At 45.2% G+C, this 22,339-nt stretch overlaps 1 protein-coding gene across 5 annotated transcripts in view; it reads left to right on the top strand.

The window, feature by feature from the left end:
* Positions 1-22,339, top strand: part of pik3cd (phosphatidylinositol-4,5-bisphosphate 3-kinase, catalytic subunit delta) — a 248,283-nt gene that overhangs the window by 208,647 nt on the left and 17,297 nt on the right. For all 5 annotated transcript variants that reach the window (XM_059952278.1, XM_059952276.1, XM_059952277.1 and 2 more), the window contains 8 exons: positions 3,357-3,487; positions 4,442-4,492; positions 6,235-6,402; positions 10,376-10,497; positions 11,777-11,920; positions 13,027-13,126; positions 15,366-15,544; positions 21,451-21,560. In XM_059952278.1, the coding sequence (XP_059808261.1) occupies positions 3,357-3,487; positions 4,442-4,492; positions 6,235-6,402; positions 10,376-10,497; positions 11,777-11,920; positions 13,027-13,126; positions 15,366-15,544; positions 21,451-21,560 (1,005 nt within the window). The remainder of the gene's footprint in view (positions 1-3,356; positions 3,488-4,441; positions 4,493-6,234; positions 6,403-10,375; positions 10,498-11,776; positions 11,921-13,026; positions 13,127-15,365; positions 15,545-21,450; positions 21,561-22,339) is intronic.

The following is a 22,339-nucleotide window of genomic DNA, read 5'->3' as shown; positions in this document are numbered from 1 at the left end:
TGGATGGTCTGGGCTCAATGGGCCTGTTACCGTGATGTATCGCCAAAATAAAAATACAAATAGAAAATACAGTACTTTAAGATGCACAATGATCCCAGAACACAATCCAAGCTTAATTATCCATTGTGAATTGTCCTGTGCTTAGGCTGGTGTTAAATCAGTGGGTTGCTGGGTGGTACGGCTTGTTGAGCTGGGAGGGTCTGTTCCGTGCTGTCTCCAAATAAAATTTTTAAAACAAAAATAAAGGCAGATTTAGGATGGAGATTGGGAAGTGTTTGTTTGCAAAAACAGTTGACAGCAGGAAACTATATTCCTTTAAGAAATAACTCGACTCTTGAGTGAGGAGGTGGTAAAGTTACCTGTGAAAGGGTGAGATTAATCAACCCAACAAATCCTCATAAAAACGTCCTTTATTATTAGTAGTTCAATATTAATCGAAGATTATACAAGGAGTCTGTTAGCAAAGGATATGGTTAGAATTAATACCACATAAATGTAAACAAGGAATAATTAATAGAGTTCTGAATTGTTCAAGTTCTTTTCATATTGAAGTAATGGTTTCAGTTCAGTGATAGATGTCATTTTAACTCATCGACTGTGTAATCAGAACCCATGCACTATACCGTCTGGGTAGTCTCCAACTTCTCCTTTCGGTAATTTTATTTTCACTTCGCCTCCCCTCCCCTCCTCTTCTATTTCCCACTCTGATCTCTTAACCTCTCACCTGCCTATCACCTCCCTCTGGGTCCCCTCCTCCTACCCTTTCTCCCGTTGTCCATTCTCCTCTCCTGTCAGATCTCCAGCACTTTACCTTTCCCAACCACCTGGCTTCACCTATCACCTTCCAGCCAGCCTCCTTCCCCTGCCTCTACCTTTTTATTCCAGTGTCCTTTCTTTCCAGTTCTGAAGACGGAGTCTCGACTGTTTATTCATTTCCATAGATGCTGCCTGACCTACTGAGTCCCTCCAGCATTTGGTGTGTGTTGCCATAGTTTAAACTTGCTAGGGTGTACAGTCAGCTTGGACTTTTTGTAAAACATCAAAGCACTTGGGCAGAGTGTCAGCCTTGGCATAGAGATCGGCTCCCTTGTGCCTCAGTCAGAAATTTTGGCCACCCCAGAATGTTGACACCCCCACCCTGCCCCACATATCATGACAGTCCAGCACAGCTCCAAAGAAGTGCTACATCATTTGAGGAGGGGTGGGGTGATGTGAGGTGCATCCTTCTGGTCAGGTGGATTTAAGAGATCCCAAGGCACAGTTTCAAGGAGGGGCCGAGGAGTGGGCCCAGCATCCTGTCCTACTGATTAACCTGCCATCTACTTGTGAGGTCCTGCTCATAAAAAAAACAAAATGGCTGCCACATTTCCTACACAGCAGAGTGTGAAGCATTTTGGGATGGGAGGGGACGTACAGAAATACAAATTTATCTTTGATTTAAGTACAAGTTGTCCAGCATTGCCCTGTTAGCCTGTTACCTGAAGCTCCCTGTGTTTATGTGACCAATGAAATGCTGATGTTGTCACCGATTCACCAGATTCTGACAACTCACACTCTGTTATTGGCATGTGCACGAGGAGAACAACATGGTTGCTGTCACCACACTGATCTAAGGTTTGAACAAAGAAATGCCTTTTTTATATGGAATTGGCTGATTGGATATAGTTATTGACTAATTGGTAACCTTGTATATGTTCAAATTCCTTATTTGCATAACCAATCACACCATGATAATACAGGTATTAATAACGAATAGAATCTACAAATGAAGGGCCATTAATACTTTAGAACTTGTAAAGTAACTGACCAATAGTAAATGTCACCTTAGAATCCTTCATCTGCATCCTTCTCTCCGTTATGTGAAATGGCTCCGGTCGCCAGGTGTACAAAAGGAAGCTATCCTCTTCAAAGACCTCTCTTCAAGGACCGTTCATGGTCCACTCTCCTCTCCTATCTTCTTCAGTGCACTTATCATTTTCTACCTATCATCTCCCAGCTTCTCACTTCATCCTCCCCCCACCACCCCATCAACCTTCCCCTCACTTGGTCTCAACTTGTGCTCCTTCCTTCCCTTCAACACCCCCCCCCCCACCCTTCTTATTCTGGCTTCTTCCCCCTTCCTTTTCACTCCTGAAGAAGTGCCTCAGCCCAAAACGCAACTGTTTATTCATTTCCATAGACCAGACTCGCTGAGTTCCTCCAGCGTTTTGTGTGTGTTACTCTAGATTTCCAGCATCTGCAGAATATCTTGTGTCTTCAAAGACCTTTCCTGCCTGGGTTAACTGCACACCATCTGTAAGCTGTCCTTGCCTGGACATTGACCCTAACCCTTGCCTTGATGCTTCATGCACACTGGCCCGTGGCAACAGTGTGTGTCCGCTGCAGATGTGACCTCTCTGCTGTTCCTGGAACTCTGGGCTTAACTTCCCAGAGCAGCAGACCTGCTGATCTCTGCTGCAGCCTCACTCTCACTCAGTAGGCTGTGACCTGCCTGCATCAGAGGAGTGGGTCTTACCCAACAATTACGGTTCGGTGACCGATCGGAATGTGGAAGGGCTAGATGAAGGTTTAAGGATGTTTTTTAAAAGGTGCAGCACAGTCACAGGCCCTTCTGGACCAACGAGCCCGCATGTACACCTTTGGAAAATGGAGGGGAACTGGAGTGCCCAGATGAAGCATGGTGATTGGGGGTGGGATTGATGTCTTTTTCTTTGAACAGGGTCCATGGTTTTCTTTGTTTCGTGGCTGTCGGTGGGAAGACAGATCTTAGGGTTGTATACTGCATGCATACTTTGATAACAAATTTGACCTTGAATGCTTTCAAATCCTTGCAGACACAAGGGGAAAACGTACAAGCTCCTTACAGTCGGCAGTGGGAATTGAACCCCCTGTAATGGTGTTACGCTGACCACGATGCTAATGTGGCACCTTCAAAAGTATTAAATCTCCCATCACGGTGGGCACTGTGGGAGTGGAAGGTCTGACGGATCTGTTAGTGCTGTCATTGTGTTGCAAAAAAAGCTATGCTATCGTGCTGCCCCTAAATCAATCAATCATTCATTATTTATTTACGACTTTTATTTATTTGTGTATCTATCTATCTGTTTACTTACCTATTTATCTGTCTATATATCTAGTTACTTGGAGATTCAGCACAATAACAGGTCTTTCTTGCCCACACCACCCATATAACCAACTAACCTACTAACTCGTATGTCTTTGCGTCGCTGGCGCTGTAATTGCGCAATGCTAACCTCTACACTATCGGACTTAAGATGAGTCATGTTATTAAGATATTATCTTTATAAGTCATCCTCCGGATCTGTGGATTAATACGCATCCGCTCCGCTTTGCAGATGAAAAGGGAGAGCTGCTGAACCCGATGGGCACTGTGCAGAGTAACCCAAACACCGACAGCACTGCCGCCTTAAATATCCGTTTCCAAACTGTGGTTCCCCACCCCATCTACTACCCGTCCATCGATAAGGTAAGCGCAGGCTGGGTCTGACCTTTGGAGTGGTTTCTCAGAAACTGAGAAACGACAGGAGGCCCTGAAATTGGGGTGGTTCACTGGAAAATGTACAGAGTTGGGAGACTTCTGGAATATATTTGATTATTTGTGGTAATATCACTTTATGTGGTTTGTGTGAGTTATATGTACTCTGTTGTGCACCTTGATCTGGAGGAACATTGTTTCATTTGGTAGTACACATGTATAAGGCTGAATGACAATAAACTTGATCACTGAGCTAAGTGATGTGCAGAGGAATTATATCCACGGGAAACACTCTGAGCAATTGTAAATACAGAGGCAACTATATAAAAATAGAAACAATCATAAGGAAGTTAAACTATGAGGAAATTAACAAATTATAAATCTAATCCAACAAGAGAGAGGAATGATTTTTCCCAGTGCCTCTACATTGTGATTTGAAGCCAGTGGAATTCTGGATATTCCTTGTGCATCACAGTTTTAGCCTCTTTCTCCTGTCCTCTTCTGACCAAGGTGTAGGGAGCCTATCCCCAGGCACCAGTCTTCGCAACATGCAGAACATCCAGTTGTGGAATACGCCTCGGTTCCAAGCCCACAGCAGAGATGCTGAATGGCCCAGGAGAGCAAACATCCTCCCCACCACCATCCCCTGGTTGGTTTTACCTCCCCTTTCCTCTGTGCCCTCAGCAGCCCAGACAACGCTCAGGTTGTCCCTAGACCTCCAACCCAACCGAGTTCACCTGCATAGCTAACAGATCCCCCCGCTTTCCAAGCCACCAGCTGACCCAGACTTAGAAACACACTCACTGCTTCAGACGCCATGTTCTGAGAATTATATCCCAGCTACAGGCGGGAGTTTTCTACAGTGGCCGAAAGTGCTCCCCAAAGTTGAAGATCTTTTAGATTATCTCATTGTAACAAGTACGATGTTTATTGTGTCCCCTCTAGATTCTTGACTTGGGGAGGAACGGAGAGCGTGTGAAGGCAACACAGCAAGAGGTAAGTTCCAGTAATAGAAAACAGCAAATGCTGGAATCACTCGGCAGGTTAGGCAATATCTCCGGAAACAGATACAGGCTTAACATTTCAGGTCAAGAACCTTGACCAGAACTCAAGTTCCCAGCCTGTGATGACCATGTTGTAATTTGAAACTGTAACTAATGTGCATCATGAGGTACTGTAGTATTGTATTGCTGTGATACTGTAATCACTGAATAAACCACCATTGGAAAAACTAAACGAGAAAAAGGAAGAGTGCCTGAATAACATAATGTTCACAAGGTCGCCTGTCTCTTCCCTTCTCTTCTCTTCACCTACCCATCACCTCCCTCTGGTTCCCTGCCTCCTTCCCTTTCTCCTGTCTAATCAGATTCCTCCTCCTTGTGGTCTCATGAAGTGCCTTGACCCAAAACATCGGTTGTTAATTCATTTCCACAGATGCTGCCCAACTTGCTGAGTTCCTCCAGCGTTTTTGTGTATGTTGTTCCTCTTCTTCAGCACTTCTACCACCTACCACCTCCCAGCTTCTAACATCGTCCTCACCTGGTCTCCCTGGCTTCCCACTCACCTGGTCTCACCTTACCACCTGCCAGCTTCTAACGTCGTCCTCACCTGGTCTCCCTGGTTTCCCACTCACCTGGTCTCACCTTACCACCTGCCAGCTTCTAACTTCATCCTCACCTGGTCTCCCTGGTTTCCCACTCACCTGGTCTCACCTTACCACCTCCCAGCTTCTAACGTTGTCCCCTGGTTTCCCACTCACCTGGTCTCACCTTACCACCTGCCAGCTTCTAACGTCGTCCTCACCTGGTCTCCCTGGCTTCCCACTCACCTGGTCTCACCTTACCACCTCCCAGCTTGTTCTCTTATCTCTTATCCTCTTATCCTTTTATTCCCGCTTCTTCCCCCCTCCACTTCAGTCCTGATGAAGGGTCTCGGCCATTCCTCTCCATACATGCTGCCTGGCCTGAGCTCCTGCAGCATTTTGCAAGTGAACAATAGGACATGGAACAGCACAGGAACAGGCCATTCAGCCCACAGTGTTGTGCTGAACCAGGTAAAAACCACATCTAAAACACCCAAACACTAATCCGTCCTACATACACCATGTCCATATCCCTCCATCTTCCTTACATCCATGTGGCTACCCAAACAACTCTTAAAAGCCTCCAACATGTTTGCCTCTACCAACATACCAGACAGGGCATTCCAGGCATCCACCACTCTCTGAGTAAAAAACTTTTCCCTCACATCCCCCTTGGACCTGCCCGCTCTTACCTGCAGTGCATGCCCTCTGCTGTTAGACATTTCAAACAGATACTCTCTGTCCACTCTACCTATGCCTCTCATAATCGTGTAAACCTCTATCAGATCTCCCCTGGTGCCCCAGAGAAACAACCCAAGTTCATCCAGCCTCTCGTGACAGCACGTGCCCTCTAAACCAGGCTGCTTTGAGTGGGTATAAGGGCTTTTCACAGGCAGAGGAGAAAAAGAGATGGTGCAGCACACACAGAATGGTGGAGGAACTCAACAGGTCAGGCAGCATCTACAGAGGGGAACACACAGTCGATGTTTAGGGCCAAGACCCTTCATCAGGACTGGAAAGGAAGGGGGAGGCCAGAAAATGCCTGACTCCTGAATTCCTCCAGTATTCTTGTGTGTATTATTTTGGATTTCCAGTACCTGTAGAACCTTTTGTGTGTGCGTATGCACTGATTGTCGCCTCTCAACCAATGCCACAGCAATACCAGCTGAGGGAGATAATGGAGCGGAAGACGTGCACTGAGTTTTTCGAAGACGAGAAGGATCTGGTGTGGAAGCTGAGATACGAAGTTCGTGACTATTTCCCTGAGGCCCTTGCTAAGCTTCTCTCGGTCACCAAGTGGAATAAGCATGAAGATGTTGCTCAGGTAGGAAGTTGGGACCAGATTCTGTCAGCGTAACCATTCACCTGGTTGTGTATAAGAGTTCGCAGTCAAAGTCTTGCAGGTTAGCACCCGACTGACCAGATATTGAATCACTGGGAGTGGTAAATAATCGGTAAGCAGAGAGCAGAATATTGGAACTTCACTGTGCTCTCCAGTGCAGTGATATTATGTAGAAGTTCTTGGGGCAGCATGATAACATGGCTAAAAACACAAAATGCTGGCAGAACTCAGCAGGCCAGACAGCATCTATGGGAGGAGATAGTGACGACCTTTTGGGCCGAAACCCTTCATCAGGAGTGAACATAAAACTATTACTGTAGCAGTGACCCAGGTTCAATTCCCACTGCCTGTCCTGTAAGGAGTTTTTACGTTCTCTCCATGACCGTGTGGGTTTCCTCCAGCTGCTCCGATTTTCTCCCACAGTCAAAAGACAAACAGGTCAGTAGGTTAATTGGTCACACGAGTGTAATTGGGCGGCATGGGCTCATTAACTTTCTGTATGTCTAACTTAAAATAAATAAATCTTCCACGAAAAACTGTTTCATATGAAACGTAAACCTGACCGATCAGTTGCTCAAACATCTTTTATATGTCAACACCCAGTATAGCTGATTTGGCCAGCACCTTCAATGTCTGACTCTCAAGCTGGCCAAAGGCCATTAGTGTTTCCATGGACACCGGGCAGCTGTGCTCACCAGGGGTGTGGAAGGCAGGTGTTCTCAAACAGATGGAAGATGGGCATTCTCACCTTTCTGTTTTCTGGGGAAAAGTACGGGCAGCTTCCCAAGGAAGGAATTGGATGGGGATATAAAACTGGGAAAAAGATTGTTTAGTTATTTCATCTGTCTACAAACTGCCCCGGTTAATATACAGCACAATGAGAGAGAATCTGCAGAGTGAATGAGGTACAGATTGAGTATAATTAGATGATTTAGAAAGCTTTCATTCTGTGGTTACAAATGCAGTGGGTCCTCTAATGGCCAATCAGCAGCTCACAATGGTGTCAGCCATTGCTGGACACAGCCAGAGTCCCCTCCTGACTCTCTGCACCAAATGTACATTCTCACACTCTCATTCTTCATCTTTCATTCTCTCTCTCTCTCATTCTCTCCCCCTTCCCCCAAATCTCTCCTCTCCCTCAGTCTCTCTTTCTCTTGCATACTCTCTCTCCGATTCTATCTGTCTCATTCTCCCTCATTCACCCTCTCTCCCCTTCTCCCTCTCCCCTATCCCCTTCTGCCCCCTCTCCCCATCCCCTCTATCCCCCCTGTCCCCCTCCCCATCCTCTCTATACCCCCTTCCCACCCCTCTCCCCATCCCCCCTCTCCCGACCCCTTTCTCCCCCGTCTTCACACCCCTCTCCTCTCTCCTGCTCCCTCTCCCCTCTGTCTCCATCCTCTCTCTCTTTGTTCCCCCTCTCCCCTTTTCTTTCTCCTCCCCTTTCCCCCTCCTCCCCTTTCCCCCTCCTCCCCTTTCCCCCTCCTCCCCTTTCCCCTTCCTCCCCTTTACTCCTCTCCCCATTTAACCCCCCTTTCCCACCCCTATCCCCCTCTTCCCCTTCTCCCCCCCCCCCACTCCTATCCTTTTTCCATTGTATCCCTGACAATAGGGCCATGTGCTGCATAAGCACAGCCTCGAAGGTCATTAGCTTGACGGATATTTTTAATCTGGAGACTGGGAGCTTCCTCTCTGCAGGATATTCGCTGCATCATTTCATAAACTCAATCAGAAGTAATTAACCCTGCATCTCTCAGCAGCAGTTCTCAGCTTGACTCACGTTCTGCTGCAGTCAGTTCCAAACCCGTTATTACTACTTCCGTACTAACAGAAGCAATTACAGAAGGCTCAGTTGAAGACTGATTTTGCAGGATTAAGGCATCTTACTCGACGCTAGGAAATTACACGTTAAAATTTGTGTCCTTATTGTAAAATCCTTTAACCTTATCTCCATCTGACACCTTCTCCATCCTTGTAAACTGCCAGGATCTCTGCTCTCTGATTCTGCCCCTCTGGGTATCCCGAGGTTAACCACTCCACTATTGTTGCCCTTGCTTTCAACTCCCTGGGCTCCAAACTCACTCTCAAACCCTTCTACTTCACTATTTAACGTTAAGCTTCTCCCTTGAACCCTCCCCACCCCCAGACCAAATCGCTGGTCATCCGCCCCCAAACAGCTTGAGGGGTTCAGCCCTAGTTCTTGCTCACCAACTCCTAGTGAAGTGCTCTGAGAGATTTTGCCACATTAAGGATGCACAATGCTAGCACAAGGTTAGCACAAGGTTAGCACAATGCTCTACAGTGCCAGTGACCTGGGTTCCAGTTCCTGCTGTGTTTGAAGGAGTTTGTACATTCTCCCAGTGACGGTGTGGGTTTCCTCTGGGTGCTCCGGTTTCCTCCCACAGTCCAAAGACATGCCCATTGGAAGGTTAGTTAGTCCCATGATTAGGCTAGGATTAAATCAGGGGATTGCTGGGTGGTGTAGCTCAAAGAGCGGAAATGCCTTTTCCGTGCTGTATCTCAATAATTAAATAAGTGTCTTCATAAGCCTCTGATAATCAGGCGTACTCGGGTCTCTGGTGGTGACAGATTGGAAATTCTTCCGGATGTTCGATAAAGATTAGCTTTGTTTGTCACATACATCAAAAATATACAGTGGAAAGGGTCGTCTGCGTCAACGACCAACACAGTCCGAGGATGTGGAGGGGGCAGCTCGCAAGTGATGCCATGCTTCTGGTGCCAACATAGCCTGCCAACCACTTACTCGCCTGAACCCTAACCCGCACGAGGGGAATCCCTCACTGTCACAGGGAGAATCTACAAGCTCCTTACAGACAGCGGCAGGAATTGAACCCTGATTGCTGGCACTGTGAGGTGCTACATTAATGGCTGCACTACCATGCCGCCCTGATTGGATGTTTCCCGATTGACACCAACACCTTTAATTGGCTTTTCTGCATGCTGCCGTGCAGCAGTTTCCAGCGAACGTGGAGAGCTTAAAGAGGGCACGGGAACCTGGGTCTCTCATATTTATGGTTTGTTTTGAGCTCCACTGCGAGGTCTCTTTGAGGAATGCCTACCTTTCAATGGGAGTACAGTGAAACCCGCTCTCACTGCTCTCTCTGTCTCAATACCTCACTCCCAGCTGGCTTCACCTATCAGCTTCCAGCTCTCCTCCTTCCCCTCCACCCCCACATTAGTCTGGTGTCTTCCCCATTCGTGAAGAGGGGTCTCTACCTGAAACATCAACTGTTCATTCATTTCCATAGATTTTCATTTCTCTGACTTGTGGACATCAGGCCTCCAACTTAGAAATTCACCGACCTCCGTTCAGGCCTAGATCCCAGGGCTCACCAATCACCGGTTTGACATTCTGACCCTGTCTTCCAGACTGACACGGATCTCTGAGATCAAGGACCAGGACCCCTTAGGTTAAAAGGTGGCAAGGAGGCCAGGAAACAGGCCTGTTCTGTTTATGGAAACACGTGTAAGAGAGAGAAAGGGCAAAGATTAGTGCCTGTTGGGCCATTGGGATTTCTGAATAATTGGACAGCAGAGGATTGGAGTTTTACTGGAATAAAGCCATTGCTATTCCTCGTTTCAGAATCAGGTTTAATATCACTGGCATAGGTTGTGAAATTTGTTGTTTTGCAGCAGCAGTGGATTGCAATACTAGTAATAAAACAATACATTACAGTAAGTATATATAAAAATAAATAATAGTGCAAAAAGAGAGGGAAAATATTTTGAGCAAGTGATCATGGGTTCGTTGTCCATTCAGAAGTCTGATGGCAGAGGGGAAGGAGCTGTTCCTGAAATGTTTCAGGCTCCTGTACCTCCTCCTTGACTGGCGTGCTTACCGGGAACAGATGGTCTGGGATGTGATGCAGTACAGTAGCAACGGTGCTTGTGTAGAATGGCCAGTCCCATTACAGCTGGAGTGTGCTTTATCTTCTAGGTAATATACCTCCTACAGTCATGGAAAGAATTGTCTGCACTAAACGCACTCGAGCTTCTGGACTACAGCTTCCCCAGCCGTTACGTTCGGTCTCTGGCCATCGACTGTCTAAGGAAGTTGAGGTATGTAATGGTTTGGAAGTTGGTGTGTTACCCTCTTCATTTGAATCAGAATCAGATTTATTATCACTGACATTCTGTACTTTATGTCCTGGAACTTATTTTGCAGTAGCAATACAGTGAAAAAGTATTTTTAAAAACACTAAGTTACAATGACAAATATACTTTTCAGAAGTGCAGAAAAAGCAAAAGAATGAGTTAGTGTTCGTGGTTCTTGGACCATTCAGATATCTAATGGCAAAGGGGGAAGAAGCTCCTTCTGAATCGTTGATTGTGCATAGAGAAATCCCACAGTTCAGTTCTGGTCACCTTGTTATCAGAAGGGTATAGAAGCTTTAGTGAGGGTGCAGAGATGGTTTACTGTGATGTTTCTTGGATTAGAGAGCATGTCTTATGAGGAAAAGTTGAAGGAGCTAAGGCTTTTTTCTTTGGAGTGAAGGAGGATGAGAAGTGACTTGATAGAAGTGTACAAGATGATAAGAGGCAGAGATAGGGTAGACAGCCAGTCCATTTTTCCCATAGAGGAAATGGCTAATATGAGAGAGCGAAATTTTAAGGTGATTGAAAGAACGTATAGAAAGGATGTCAGAAGTTGTTTTCTTTTACAGAGAGTGGTCAGTACGTGACAACACTGTCCTGTGTGGTGGTAGAGGCAGATACATTAGGGATATTAAAAGACTTATATAGGCACATGGATGATAGAAAAATAGAGGGTTAAATGGAAGGGAAAGGTTAGATTGACATTAAATCTTGGCATGTCATTGTGGGCTGAAGTTTTACATTCTATGTTTAATGTTCTTAAAAAAGATCACAATATTCAAAAAACATACTGTACTGTTCTCTGCTCTGTTCTTCAATCCCCTTTAAGTCCAGAACTCCATTCGGCTTGGTACTATTCTCTGTTCTATTTTCTAATTGGTTGATCATTCTCTGTTCTCTGTTCTAATTGGTTGACCGTTCTCTGTTCTGATTGGTTGATTATTCTGTCTTCTATGTTCTAATTGGTTGGTCATTCTCTGTTCTATGTTCTAGTTGGTTGATCATTCATTGTTCTATTTTCTAATTGGGTGATCATTCTCTGTTCTCTGTTCTAATAGGTTGACCATTCTCTGTTCTAATTGGTTGATTATTCTCTCTTCTATGTTCTAATTGGTTGATTATCTCTGTTCTGTTTTCTAATTGGGTGATCATTCGCTGTTCTCTGTTCTAATTGGTTGACCGTTCTCTGTTCTATGTTCTAATTGTTTGATCAACTCATTCACTCTGTCCATTGACCTTTCAGTGATGAAGATCTTCTCCAGTATCTCCTGCAGTTGGTTCAGGTGTTGAAGTATGAGCCCTACCTGGATGCTGAGCTAACCAAGTTCCTACTGGAGAGAGCTTTGACCAACAAAAAAATTGGACATTTCCTTTTTTGGCACCTCAGGTAAAAAAAAATCCTACATAATTTAATGTGTACCTTCGAACACCGGTGATGGGTGATCATTAACCTGGAACTGAACCCACCAATTTTCCCAGTTGTTGAGTAAAGGAGGGGCAGGCTATAATGATTAGGATGTCTTTATTCACTAACGTAGCAGTTTACAACACTTTACAGTGGCAGTGATTCTGCCTCTTTAAGGAGCTGTACATTCTCCTAGTGATCGCATGGGTTTCCTCAGGGTGCTCCACTTCCCTCCCACTTTCCAGCAACAAAAGCAAAATAGCACCTTTCACACCCTTCCACCTACCCGTCCACTCACACACACAATCCCAGGACAGGTCACCTCCAGAGCCCTTGGCCCTAGACTCTCAAACTTGCAGACATCAGGCCTCAGAATTCTGGATTTGCTGACTTCAGTCTTTGACCTTTGGGCTTCAACCTCCAGTATCAACCCAAGACTCACCAGTCACAGGACTTTGAGCTCCAAGCCTCAATCTCCAAGCTCACATGGACTTCTGACCCCAGGACTTGCCAGCCTGGGGGGGGGGGGGGGGGGGGGACACTGGCTCTTGTACCTCTTGTCTACATAGACCTCTGACCCATGACTTTCTGACCTGGGGAGTCACCAACCCTCATCCTCAGGGCCCGCCAGCCACAGTCCTTGACCACGGTGATTGCTGGTCAGCGCCTGCTGACCCTAGCCCTGGGGATCACTCGCCTTCAAGCACTCTGACCACTGGTTCCTGCCCCTGGCTCGTCATTTATGGCCACTAACCTCTAACTCCCCCTCTTACCTATTCCTAAACCCTAACCTCACCTCTAATTCCCCGTGCTTTCCCCAAAATTATCCCTAAGAACAATTAAGTCTCAGCCACAATATCGATCGACAACCTCAATCAAGCGGGCTATTTTCTTTTGGACATGGTTAAGTTTCTTGACTGCTGTTCGAACTGCACATCTGGCTGAGCTATCTGTACCCTCTGTTCCTCATGGATGATAGGGTGGCTTTGGGGAATCAAGGAAATTGATTCTCTGCATTATACCTTACAGTAACAGCATTTATGTGTTTCATTGTTCTGGAGATGAATATCGTTTTGTGTATCCTTCAGGTCAGAAGTACATTTACCCGCGGTGTCGCTACGATTTGGATTGATCCTGGAGGCATACTGCCGAGGAACCAACCACCACATGAAGTCCTTGTTGAAACAGGTAAGAGGTGACGTCGTTGGGGCGGAACGTCCGTCTATTAACCCAGTGGTTCTCAACCGTTTTCCGCTCGTGGTTTGCTTGTGACTTCCATTTCCTCTGTGGCCCCCCACGTTCTATCGTCTCCGTTAGCTGCCAAAGTTTTATTTGGTCAACTGTATTAATTATTCTAATATACAATCAATATTTATGCTTTAACAAGTTATAGGTTAAGTTAGAGTTAAATATACTGTTATAGGTGTTCTCAAACTCTGAATAGGATACTCTACTTCATATATATATATAAATATATATATATAAAACATTCTTCTAACCAGCAACAAAAATGCACTTAATGTTGTTACTTTGGGTATTTAGTGAGATGCTTGCAACTGATACAAACTAGCAAGTTTTTCAATATCTGTTTGCAATTTATTTAAAGATTATCAAAGATCACCTCTTTTCACAACATCAGGACAATTACGAGCTTCTGATAGCAGACGAAGAACTTGGCCTAAACCACATTCAACTAGATAAGAGTTGGGAATCCAATGAAGAACAATCTCGCTTTCTCACAGAGTTGTGGAACCTTATTTTGAATATTGTTAGTTATCCAGAAATGTTGCTTGAGCTGTTATATCACTCTGCAGATCAGTAAGACATTCTTGCAGTGTGGTGTCAACATTATTCACGTTCACCCCAAGTGGGTCTACAACCCAGTCTGGAATGTGCATCTCCAGCAGGTCTATGAACCAAAATTCCCCATCAGTGTGCAGTTGTTTCAAAGCATCAAGATACACAATCAGATCATCATCTTGCAATTCTATTTTAAGAGTGGCCCGTGGAGGAAATTGCACAAACTCATGACGTCCAATTTTGCTGCTGAGAAGTTTTGAGTTTTCCCAGGAAAGCTGTAATGGGCTCTTTACATGATATGAGATTGCAGATTTTTCCCCTTGTAACTATTAGTTTAATAAATTCCATTTTCCAAATACTTCTGAATATAGTAAACATCAAAGAATTATAATAAGTATAACCTCACATGAAAAAAGTACTGTATCAGTATGGAATATACATGTAAAAATAAACTAGCTTTTTAGGCAGTATTTATTTAAAAATAATTTTTAGGCAATTTTAGTATGAAATTAATAAAGAATGTGTCCTCGTCAAGGAAAGCAAATTGAAACATGACCAGATGGCTCATGCTGTGGCTCACAACGTGGGTCATGTCCGACTTCGTAAGGGCCACAAGTTAAAAAAAACGAGTTGCAGCACGCCTAGAAGATGAGGTATTGTAGATTGAACTTACAGAGACATAGAGCACTGGAGTGCAGAAACGGGCCCTTTGGCCCATCAGGTCTGTGCCGAACAATTACTTTGCCTACTCCATCGGCCTGTGCCTGCACCGTAGCCCTTCCATCCATGTACCTATCCAGATTTTCCTGAAATTTTGAAATCGAACCTGTGTCCACCACTTTCGCTGGCAGCTCGTTCCACACTCTCACCACCCTCTGAATGAAGAAGTTTCCCCTCAGGTTCCACTTAAACATTTCACCTTTCACCCTTAACCATTGATCTGTAGTTCTAGTCTCACCCAACCTCCGAGGAAGAGGCCTGCTTGTATTTACTCTATCAGTTCCCCTCATAATTTTGTATTCCTCTATCAAATCTTTCCTCATTCGCCTTTGCTCCAGGGAATAAATTCCTAATCTATTCAACTTTTCCCTATGACTCTGGTCCTCAAGTCCCAGCAACATTAATTTTATCTGTACTCTAATCTTATTGATAGCTTTCCTGTAGGTAAGTGACAAGAACTGCACACAATAGTCTAAATTAGTCTAAATTTAATACAATTTCAACTTGACATCCCAACTCCTGTACTCACTACTTTCATTTATGAAGGCCAATGTACTGGGCCTCAGTATAACAGTGCAGGAGAGAGAGCACAATGAACTGAGGTGACAGCTAACCAGAAGCTGAGCATCCCCGGGAGCCTAGGCGCAAGTGTCTTGCAAGCAACACCCCATCTGTGTTTGGTTTCTCAACTTGATGCAAAACGCTTTGGCACCAGTGAGTTTGTAGTCAGTGTTCAGCAGGTTGTTGGGTGGCACCTGAGGGGTGGGGTGTGTGTATGTGTGAGTGTGAGTGTGAGTGTGAGTGAGTGTGTGTGTGTGTGTGTGTACTGTGCGGCGGCTCTTAATAAAAGGGGTGATGCCTGAATTCTGATCTTCATTGACGCTCAACTGAACTCTTTTTTTTGCAGTGTGAGGCGTTAAAGAAAATGAAAGCCCTGAATGACTTTGTGAAGTCCAGCTCCCAGAAGACAACCAGAGCAAAAACAAAAGAGGCCTTGCATGTGTATATGAGGCAGGAGACCTGCATGGAGGCGCTTTCTAACTTCTACTGTCCATTGAACCCCAGTAACCTCCTCAAGGAACTTTGGTATGTTGAATGTCAAAGTAAATTTATTATCAAAGTATGTACACATCACCATATACCTACCTGAGATTAATTTTCTTGCCAGCATTTACAGTGGAACAAAGAAATATAAGAGAGGTGATATCAAGGAATGTTAGGAACGGATATGTGGGGATCTGATGCAAAGGAAATGTGCTAGTCTAGTGAACGTTCGAACTTATCTATCCATTGTTTGTCTCTACAGAAGATTATGTTACAGAGGCACATCATGTATCTTCTCTGGAAGATGGCATGCAAGTCTAAGATATCCCAGATGCAGTGGCACAGTGGCAGAGCTGATGGTGGTGCAGTCAGAAAGCTCCACGTGCCAGGTCCGATCCTGATCGCTGGTGCCTTGTGTATTGAGTTTGTATGTTCTCTCTGTGACCACGTGGGTTTCCTCCGGGTGCTCCAGCTTCCTCCTGCATCCCAAAGACCTCTGGGATGGCAGCTTAATTGGCTTCTGTAAATTGCCCCTGTTGTTTAGGTGAGCACTGGAGTCCAAAGAAGATGTCGGGAGCTAGGATTTGGAAGTCCTCTTGCAGGATTCCCCAAAAGTTAACTTGCAGGTTCTAAGGAAAGCAATGTTAGCATTCAGTTTGTGAGGACTAGAATATAAATACAAAGGATGTAATGCTGAGGCTTTATAAGGCATTGGTCAGAGCACACTTGGAGTACTGTGAGCAGTTTTGGGCCCCTTATCTAAGAAAAGGTGTGCTGACATTGGAGAGGATGCAGAGGAGGTTCACAAGAATGAAAGGGTTAACATTTGAAGATGTTTCCTATAGTGGTGGGGTTGAGGACCAGAGTGCTCAATACAACAACGTCTCTTTAGAACAGAGATGAGGAGAAATTTGTTCAGCCAGATGATGGCAAATTTGTGGAATTCATTGCCACAGACGGCTGTGGAGAAAAAGTCATTAGGTATATTAAAAATTGAGGTTGATAGGTTCATGATTAGTAAGGGTGCCAAAGGTTACAAGGAGAATGGGGTTGAGCGGGAAAGTAAATCAGCCATGTTGGATTGGTGGAGCAGACTTGATGGACTGAATGGCCTAATACTGCTCCTATTGTCTTATGGTTTTATAATGTGGGGAGAATTAAATTGGATAGTATAAGCTGGTGCCTGATGGTCAGTGTGAACATGATGGGCCGAAGGGCTTGTTTCTGTGCTCAGTGGGACAATGCGTTTATAAGCAACGAACCATCTGTCAGAAGATCTCAGATGGGTTGAGCAGCATCTGTGTGAGGTGGGGGGGGAGGAATTGTTTACATTTGTGGTCTTGATTCAGGGTTTCAATCCAAAATGTTGATAAATCCTCTCCAAGATGATGCTGCTTGACCTGCTGAGTTCCTCCAGCTGGTAGTTTGTTGCTTCAGGTTCCAGTGTCTCCGGTGGCTTTGTGATTGATTCATGAGGACCCCCTCTGGCAAGACAAGCCTTTATTTCCCATCTCTACCTGTGCTCGAGAAGGTGGTGACTGAGTCTGTTTGACCACCAGTTGATCACCTTTGCCCACTGTGCTGGTAGCAGTTTCATCCAACTGAGTGACCCACCCATTGGACCATTTCAGAGGATATTAAAGATTCAGCCTCATTTCTGTGACCTGGGGTGCTGTGAATCCCAGCCTGGCTAAAGATAGCAGCTTTCCAATGTAGGAATAAACCATTTCAGCCCATCCTCTTTTACCATCTCAGCAGAGCTCTCAAACTTCAACTTGGTTTGGCTGTGCATGACTTGGTAAATCGGATGAGATTTCACACTGCTCTCTACTTAACTTCACATCAGCAGAACTTTAGACCTGTCTGCCACTGAACAAAAAATTCCGATTCATTTATTTATCACATATACATTGAAACATACAGAGAAATGTGTCATCTGTGTTAACAACCAACACAACACAGGATGTGCTGGGGGACAGCCCGCGCAGTGTCACCACACGTTCCAGCTCCAGAGTAGCATGCCTGCAATGCTCAGCAGAACAACACAGAACACAGCAAACAACATCAGAGAAACAAACAACACACACAAAATGCTGGTGGAACACAGCAGGCCAGGCAGCATCGGTAGGGAGAAGCGCTGTCAACGAACAACACACACAAAATGCTGGTGGAACACAGCAGGCCAGGCAGCATCTGTAGGGAGAAGCACTGTCGACGAACAACAACACACACAAAATGCTGGTGGAACACAGCAGGCCAGGCAGCATCTGTAGGGAGAAGCACTGTCGACGTTTTTGGCCTAGACCCTTCGTCAGGACTAACTGAAAGGAGAGATACTAAGAGATTTGAAAGCAGTGGGGGGCGAGGGAAATGCGAAATGATAGGAGAAGACCGGAGGGGGTGGGATGAAGCTAAGAGCTGGAAAGGTGATTGGTGAAAGTGATACAGAGCTGGAGAAGGGGAAGGATCATGGGACGGGAGGCCTAGGGAGAAAGGAAGTTGGGGGGGGGGGGGGGGAAGCACCAGAGGGAGATGGAGTGATGGGCAGAGAGAGAGAAAAAAAACAAACAACTAAATATGTCAGGGATGGGGTAAGAAGGGGAGGAGGGGCATTAACAGAAGTTAACTCCCAACCCCTGATCCTATCCACCAGCATTTTGTGTGTGTTGTTTGAATTTCCAGCATCTGCAGATTTCCTCGTGTTTGATCAGAAAAACAAACCTCTTTTCTTCCTCTCACATAGACAGACAGGCTTCAAACTCCAGTGCAGACCTCTGGGCCTCCAGTGGACACAGACTTCCCCAACTTCCCCAGTGGGCACAGAGGGCTTTGCCTGTGATGAACAGTGTTCTGTTAAAGACATGTGAATTCCTCCATCGCTAAGTTGAATTTAATAAGTTCACTGATATTATTCCAGTGCTAGTCACATACATTCTTTTCTATTTGAAAAAATATACAAGCATCTCCCCACCCCACCCCCCACACATTACATCACAGCAATCGGCCCTTAGAGAATTTGCGAATCACTACCCAAAAAGATTGTCTACAAGCGGGGCGGTGTGGTAGCATAGCAGTTAGCAAAAAGCTACTACAGCGCCAGTGACTCAGGTTCAATTCAGTGACCTGCTGTCTGTAAGGAGGTTGTATGCTCTCCCCGTGACCATGTGGGGTTCCCCTGCGTGCTCTGGTCCCACATTCCAAAGATGTATGGGTTAGTAGATTAATTGGTCACATGAGTATGATTGGACAGGATGGACTTGTTTGACCAGAGGGGCTTGTTACCCTGCTGTATCTCTACATAAGCTAATTAAATAAATACATTTGAGATAAGGAATTAACATGGGGGGAAAATCTAAATAAACATAAATATTTATTTATGAAATAAATACTTCAGTGCGTATTTCTAGACATATCCACAGAAGATGGACTTTACATTGTGGAAAACCGCAACATGGGCAATGGGTACCCCTTCTCCCACCTCAACACGGGTTACCTGTGCTTCATTCATTAAAATAGATGCAGGAAGCACACTCAGTGTATGTCAGTCTTTACAATCATTCTGCTATCGAAATGCTTTCTATCCGTAATCTATCAATGCTTGTGTTTCGTCTTTAAACAATGCACCCATGAGGTATTTGATCAGCAACCAAACCAAAACCACAACATCCTACAGGGAGAAGCATGATGAAGCTGTTGTGATGGCTTCTACAATACCGTGCAAAAGTCTTAGGCCGATTTCACCCACTCTCCATGACCTTCACTCCTCTCTTCAGGGCGCCAGAGCCTTTTGCTGTTCCGTAGTTTGGTCCATTTAAGCAATGGCCCAGATAGACTGAAAGGACAAGGTGTCAGTCAGGAAGCAAGCCTATTGTGCTCGTTCTCTGCGACGGTCACCTCCACGTGCCGAGGCTGTGACGACTGCCCCTGCTGCTGTGCTCCATGTTGCTAATATGGTGAGCTGATAAGGGAGGCTTGGGGCCTACTCTGGGCCGTTCCAGCATTCGGATCTGAGGACACAGTTTTGTTTCGGAATTGCTGTTGTCCACTTCAATTGTCTGCATGATTTCTATTTTTCTTTCTTTCTCTTGCACTTCGAGTGTTGGTCTTTTATTTTTATTCTTTTTTTTCTTTAATTGGGTTCTTTCGGGTTTCTTGCTTTGCAGCTACCTGTGAGCAAGCAGATCTCAAGGTTGTATAGTTTATACATTCTTGGATAATAAATGTACTTGAATCTTGAATAGAGCTAGGGTGCCTAAGACTTTTGCACAGTACTGTAGTAGTAATTTTATGTATTGCACTGTACTGCTGCCACAAAAAAAGCAAGTTTCATGACATACATGAGTGATGATAAACCTGATTCAGATATGGGTCTCTGTTGTAGACTGAGAGTGGGAAGGGGGCGGGGAGAGGGGAATCATGGTTGGAAAAAGGGAAAGGGAGAGGGAAGCACCAGAAAGACATTCTGTAATGATCAATAAACCAATAGTTTTGGAATCAAATGACTTTGCCTGGTGTCTCAGGGTTGGGTGTGTCTGTGCCCGAGCCACCTCGTGCCCCTGGCTCTCCTTCTCTGCCACCTGTCCCACACCCCTCCCTCAGTGCCCCACCCTCACCACTCCCAACATCCTTTGCTCCACCTGATTTACAAACTTGCTCTCCATTCCACAGTGACAAATACAGTACAGTGCAAAAGTCTTATGCACAGTACTACACACTGGTCAGACCTCCTAGGAGTGCATCAGTCGTGTTCTTGCAAACACAAAGTCCAGCCAGTCAGTCTGCACTTTCTTCCCCCACCCCCCACCCCCCACAACCCTTACACTAAAGGGTAGGGAATTCCTGAGGCAAGGCACAGAACAGCATCGCACAAGTCTGACTGGGGGGCTTCAGGAAATAGTGCCCAAATGTTTAAGATCTGCCAACAGTACCAAAACAATCTAACACCTTTACCCATCAGCAACGAATGAGGAGTTTGCATTGGCAAAGGTGTTTCTTTGTTTTTTTTTTCAGAAACAGGTTAATGAGCCCTGACATTTGTCATGAAATTTGGTGTTTTATGGCAGCAGTACAGTGCAAGATATTAAAAATCACTATAAGTTGCAAGAAGAAATATAAATGAATTAGTGCAAAAAGAGAACAAAATCGTGAGGTGGTGTTCATGGGCTTGTGGATGTTCAGTAATCTGATGGCAAAGGGGAAGAAGTTGCTCCTAAAATGTCGAGTGTAGGCCTTAAGGCTCCAGGACCCTCCTTCCTGATGGTAGGTTAAGAAAGGGGCATGTCCTGGATGGTGAAGGCCTTTAGTGAGAGTTCTTGGTACATCAGCTTTTTGAAGATATCCTTGAAGGTGTGGATGCTTGACCCACGATGGAGCTGGCTGAGCCTATGGTCCTCTACAGTTTTTTCTGATCCTGTCCATTGGCACCTCCATACTGGAGTCAGAGTGCTCTCCAAGGTACATCTGTCGAAATTTGCTGCAGCGTTTGGTGACATGCCAAATCTCCTCAAGCTCCTAATGAACCACAGTTACTGGGGTACCTTCTTCGTATTTGCATCAATATGTTGTACCCAGGATGGATCTTCACAGATAGATCATAGAGCTTGAAACTACTCACCCTTCCCATTTCTGATCACTTGACGAGGACTCGCGTGTGTTCCCTCGACTTCCCCTCGAGGTCCACAGTCAACTCCTTGGAGTTGGTGACATTGAGTACAAGGTTGTTACTGTGACACCACAACTAATCTACCTCACTCCTGTACACATGCTGAGAGCATGTGGTGCCAGTAAACTCACTCATTAACTGAAGAACTCATGCATTATTGAAGAACTGGTGACAGGCCAAATGATACATGATGATGTTTGTGTCTGCTGCTGAATTTTCCTTTTCTGGGACATGTTCCTCAAGTTGAGCTAGAACACTGATCTTACCCCCCTCTTGGTATTTTCAGGGTGGAAAAATGCAAGTTCATGGATTCCAAGATGAAGCCGCTGTGGATTGTTCACAAGAACCAAAGATCTGATGGGAACCCGATGGGGGTCATTTTCAAGAATGGAGACGGTATGAAGATCTCCGTTTTATTTTACACATTTTCCATCCGTGTTTGTGTAATGTTACTCGAGATACTTCGATTAGCCTCAGAAAGTGATTGATGAGCTTGGCAGGTCGGGCAGCATCTACGACAAGTTTGCTGCCAGTTCTCGAGTTGAACTCAAAACGAAAAGCCAAGCTGCAGACTGTAACATTGAAGCAGTGAGTTAGTGGTCTCCGCCCTTGCTGTGGAAGGATTGGTACTTCTCTCTCCCTCGTTAGTGAGCGAGGGAGAGAGCCTGTGATGTGTCAAACTGTTTGGTGAATAGTGCTTTTTGATGGACTGCAGATCATGGTCTCTCTTTGGGGGCATAGCTGTTGCTTGCATGGTGGGGCTGGGGGTGCTGATGCTTTCTGCCGGAATAGAGGGGGAGGGAGGAGGGTAAACCTTTTGCAGCTGCGTGTGTGTGGGAGGGGTAGGAGGGCTCGAGAGTTCTCACAATTTTCCCAGCATTTGTTCTTTGAAGATTTCCTTCTGTTTCGAGGATGTTTGCGGAGAGTATACATTCACTGATATTGTTATGTCTTTCCTGATTTGGATTGTTATTTTATTTCTAATTACCAGATCTCACTGCTTACTTGTGGGTTCACAGCTATTGTTGATTGCTCATTATCATATTGCTAAGCAATTAGCTTTCAGTATCAGGCTGGCCATTTAAAATGCTTCGTTTAGTAGTTAGAAGCACTTGTTAGAAGTCAAAGGAATTTCAATCAATATTTGAACCTGCCTTTCATTAAAACACTGAGGA

This window comes from Hypanus sabinus, chromosome 27 (genome assembly GCF_030144855.1).
Source record: "Hypanus sabinus isolate sHypSab1 chromosome 27, sHypSab1.hap1, whole genome shotgun sequence".
NCBI lineage: Eukaryota > Metazoa > Chordata > Chondrichthyes > Myliobatiformes > Dasyatidae > Hypanus > Hypanus sabinus.
The sequence above is the reverse complement of the archived record's forward strand: the minus strand, read 5'-3'. Positions and strand labels throughout refer to the sequence as shown.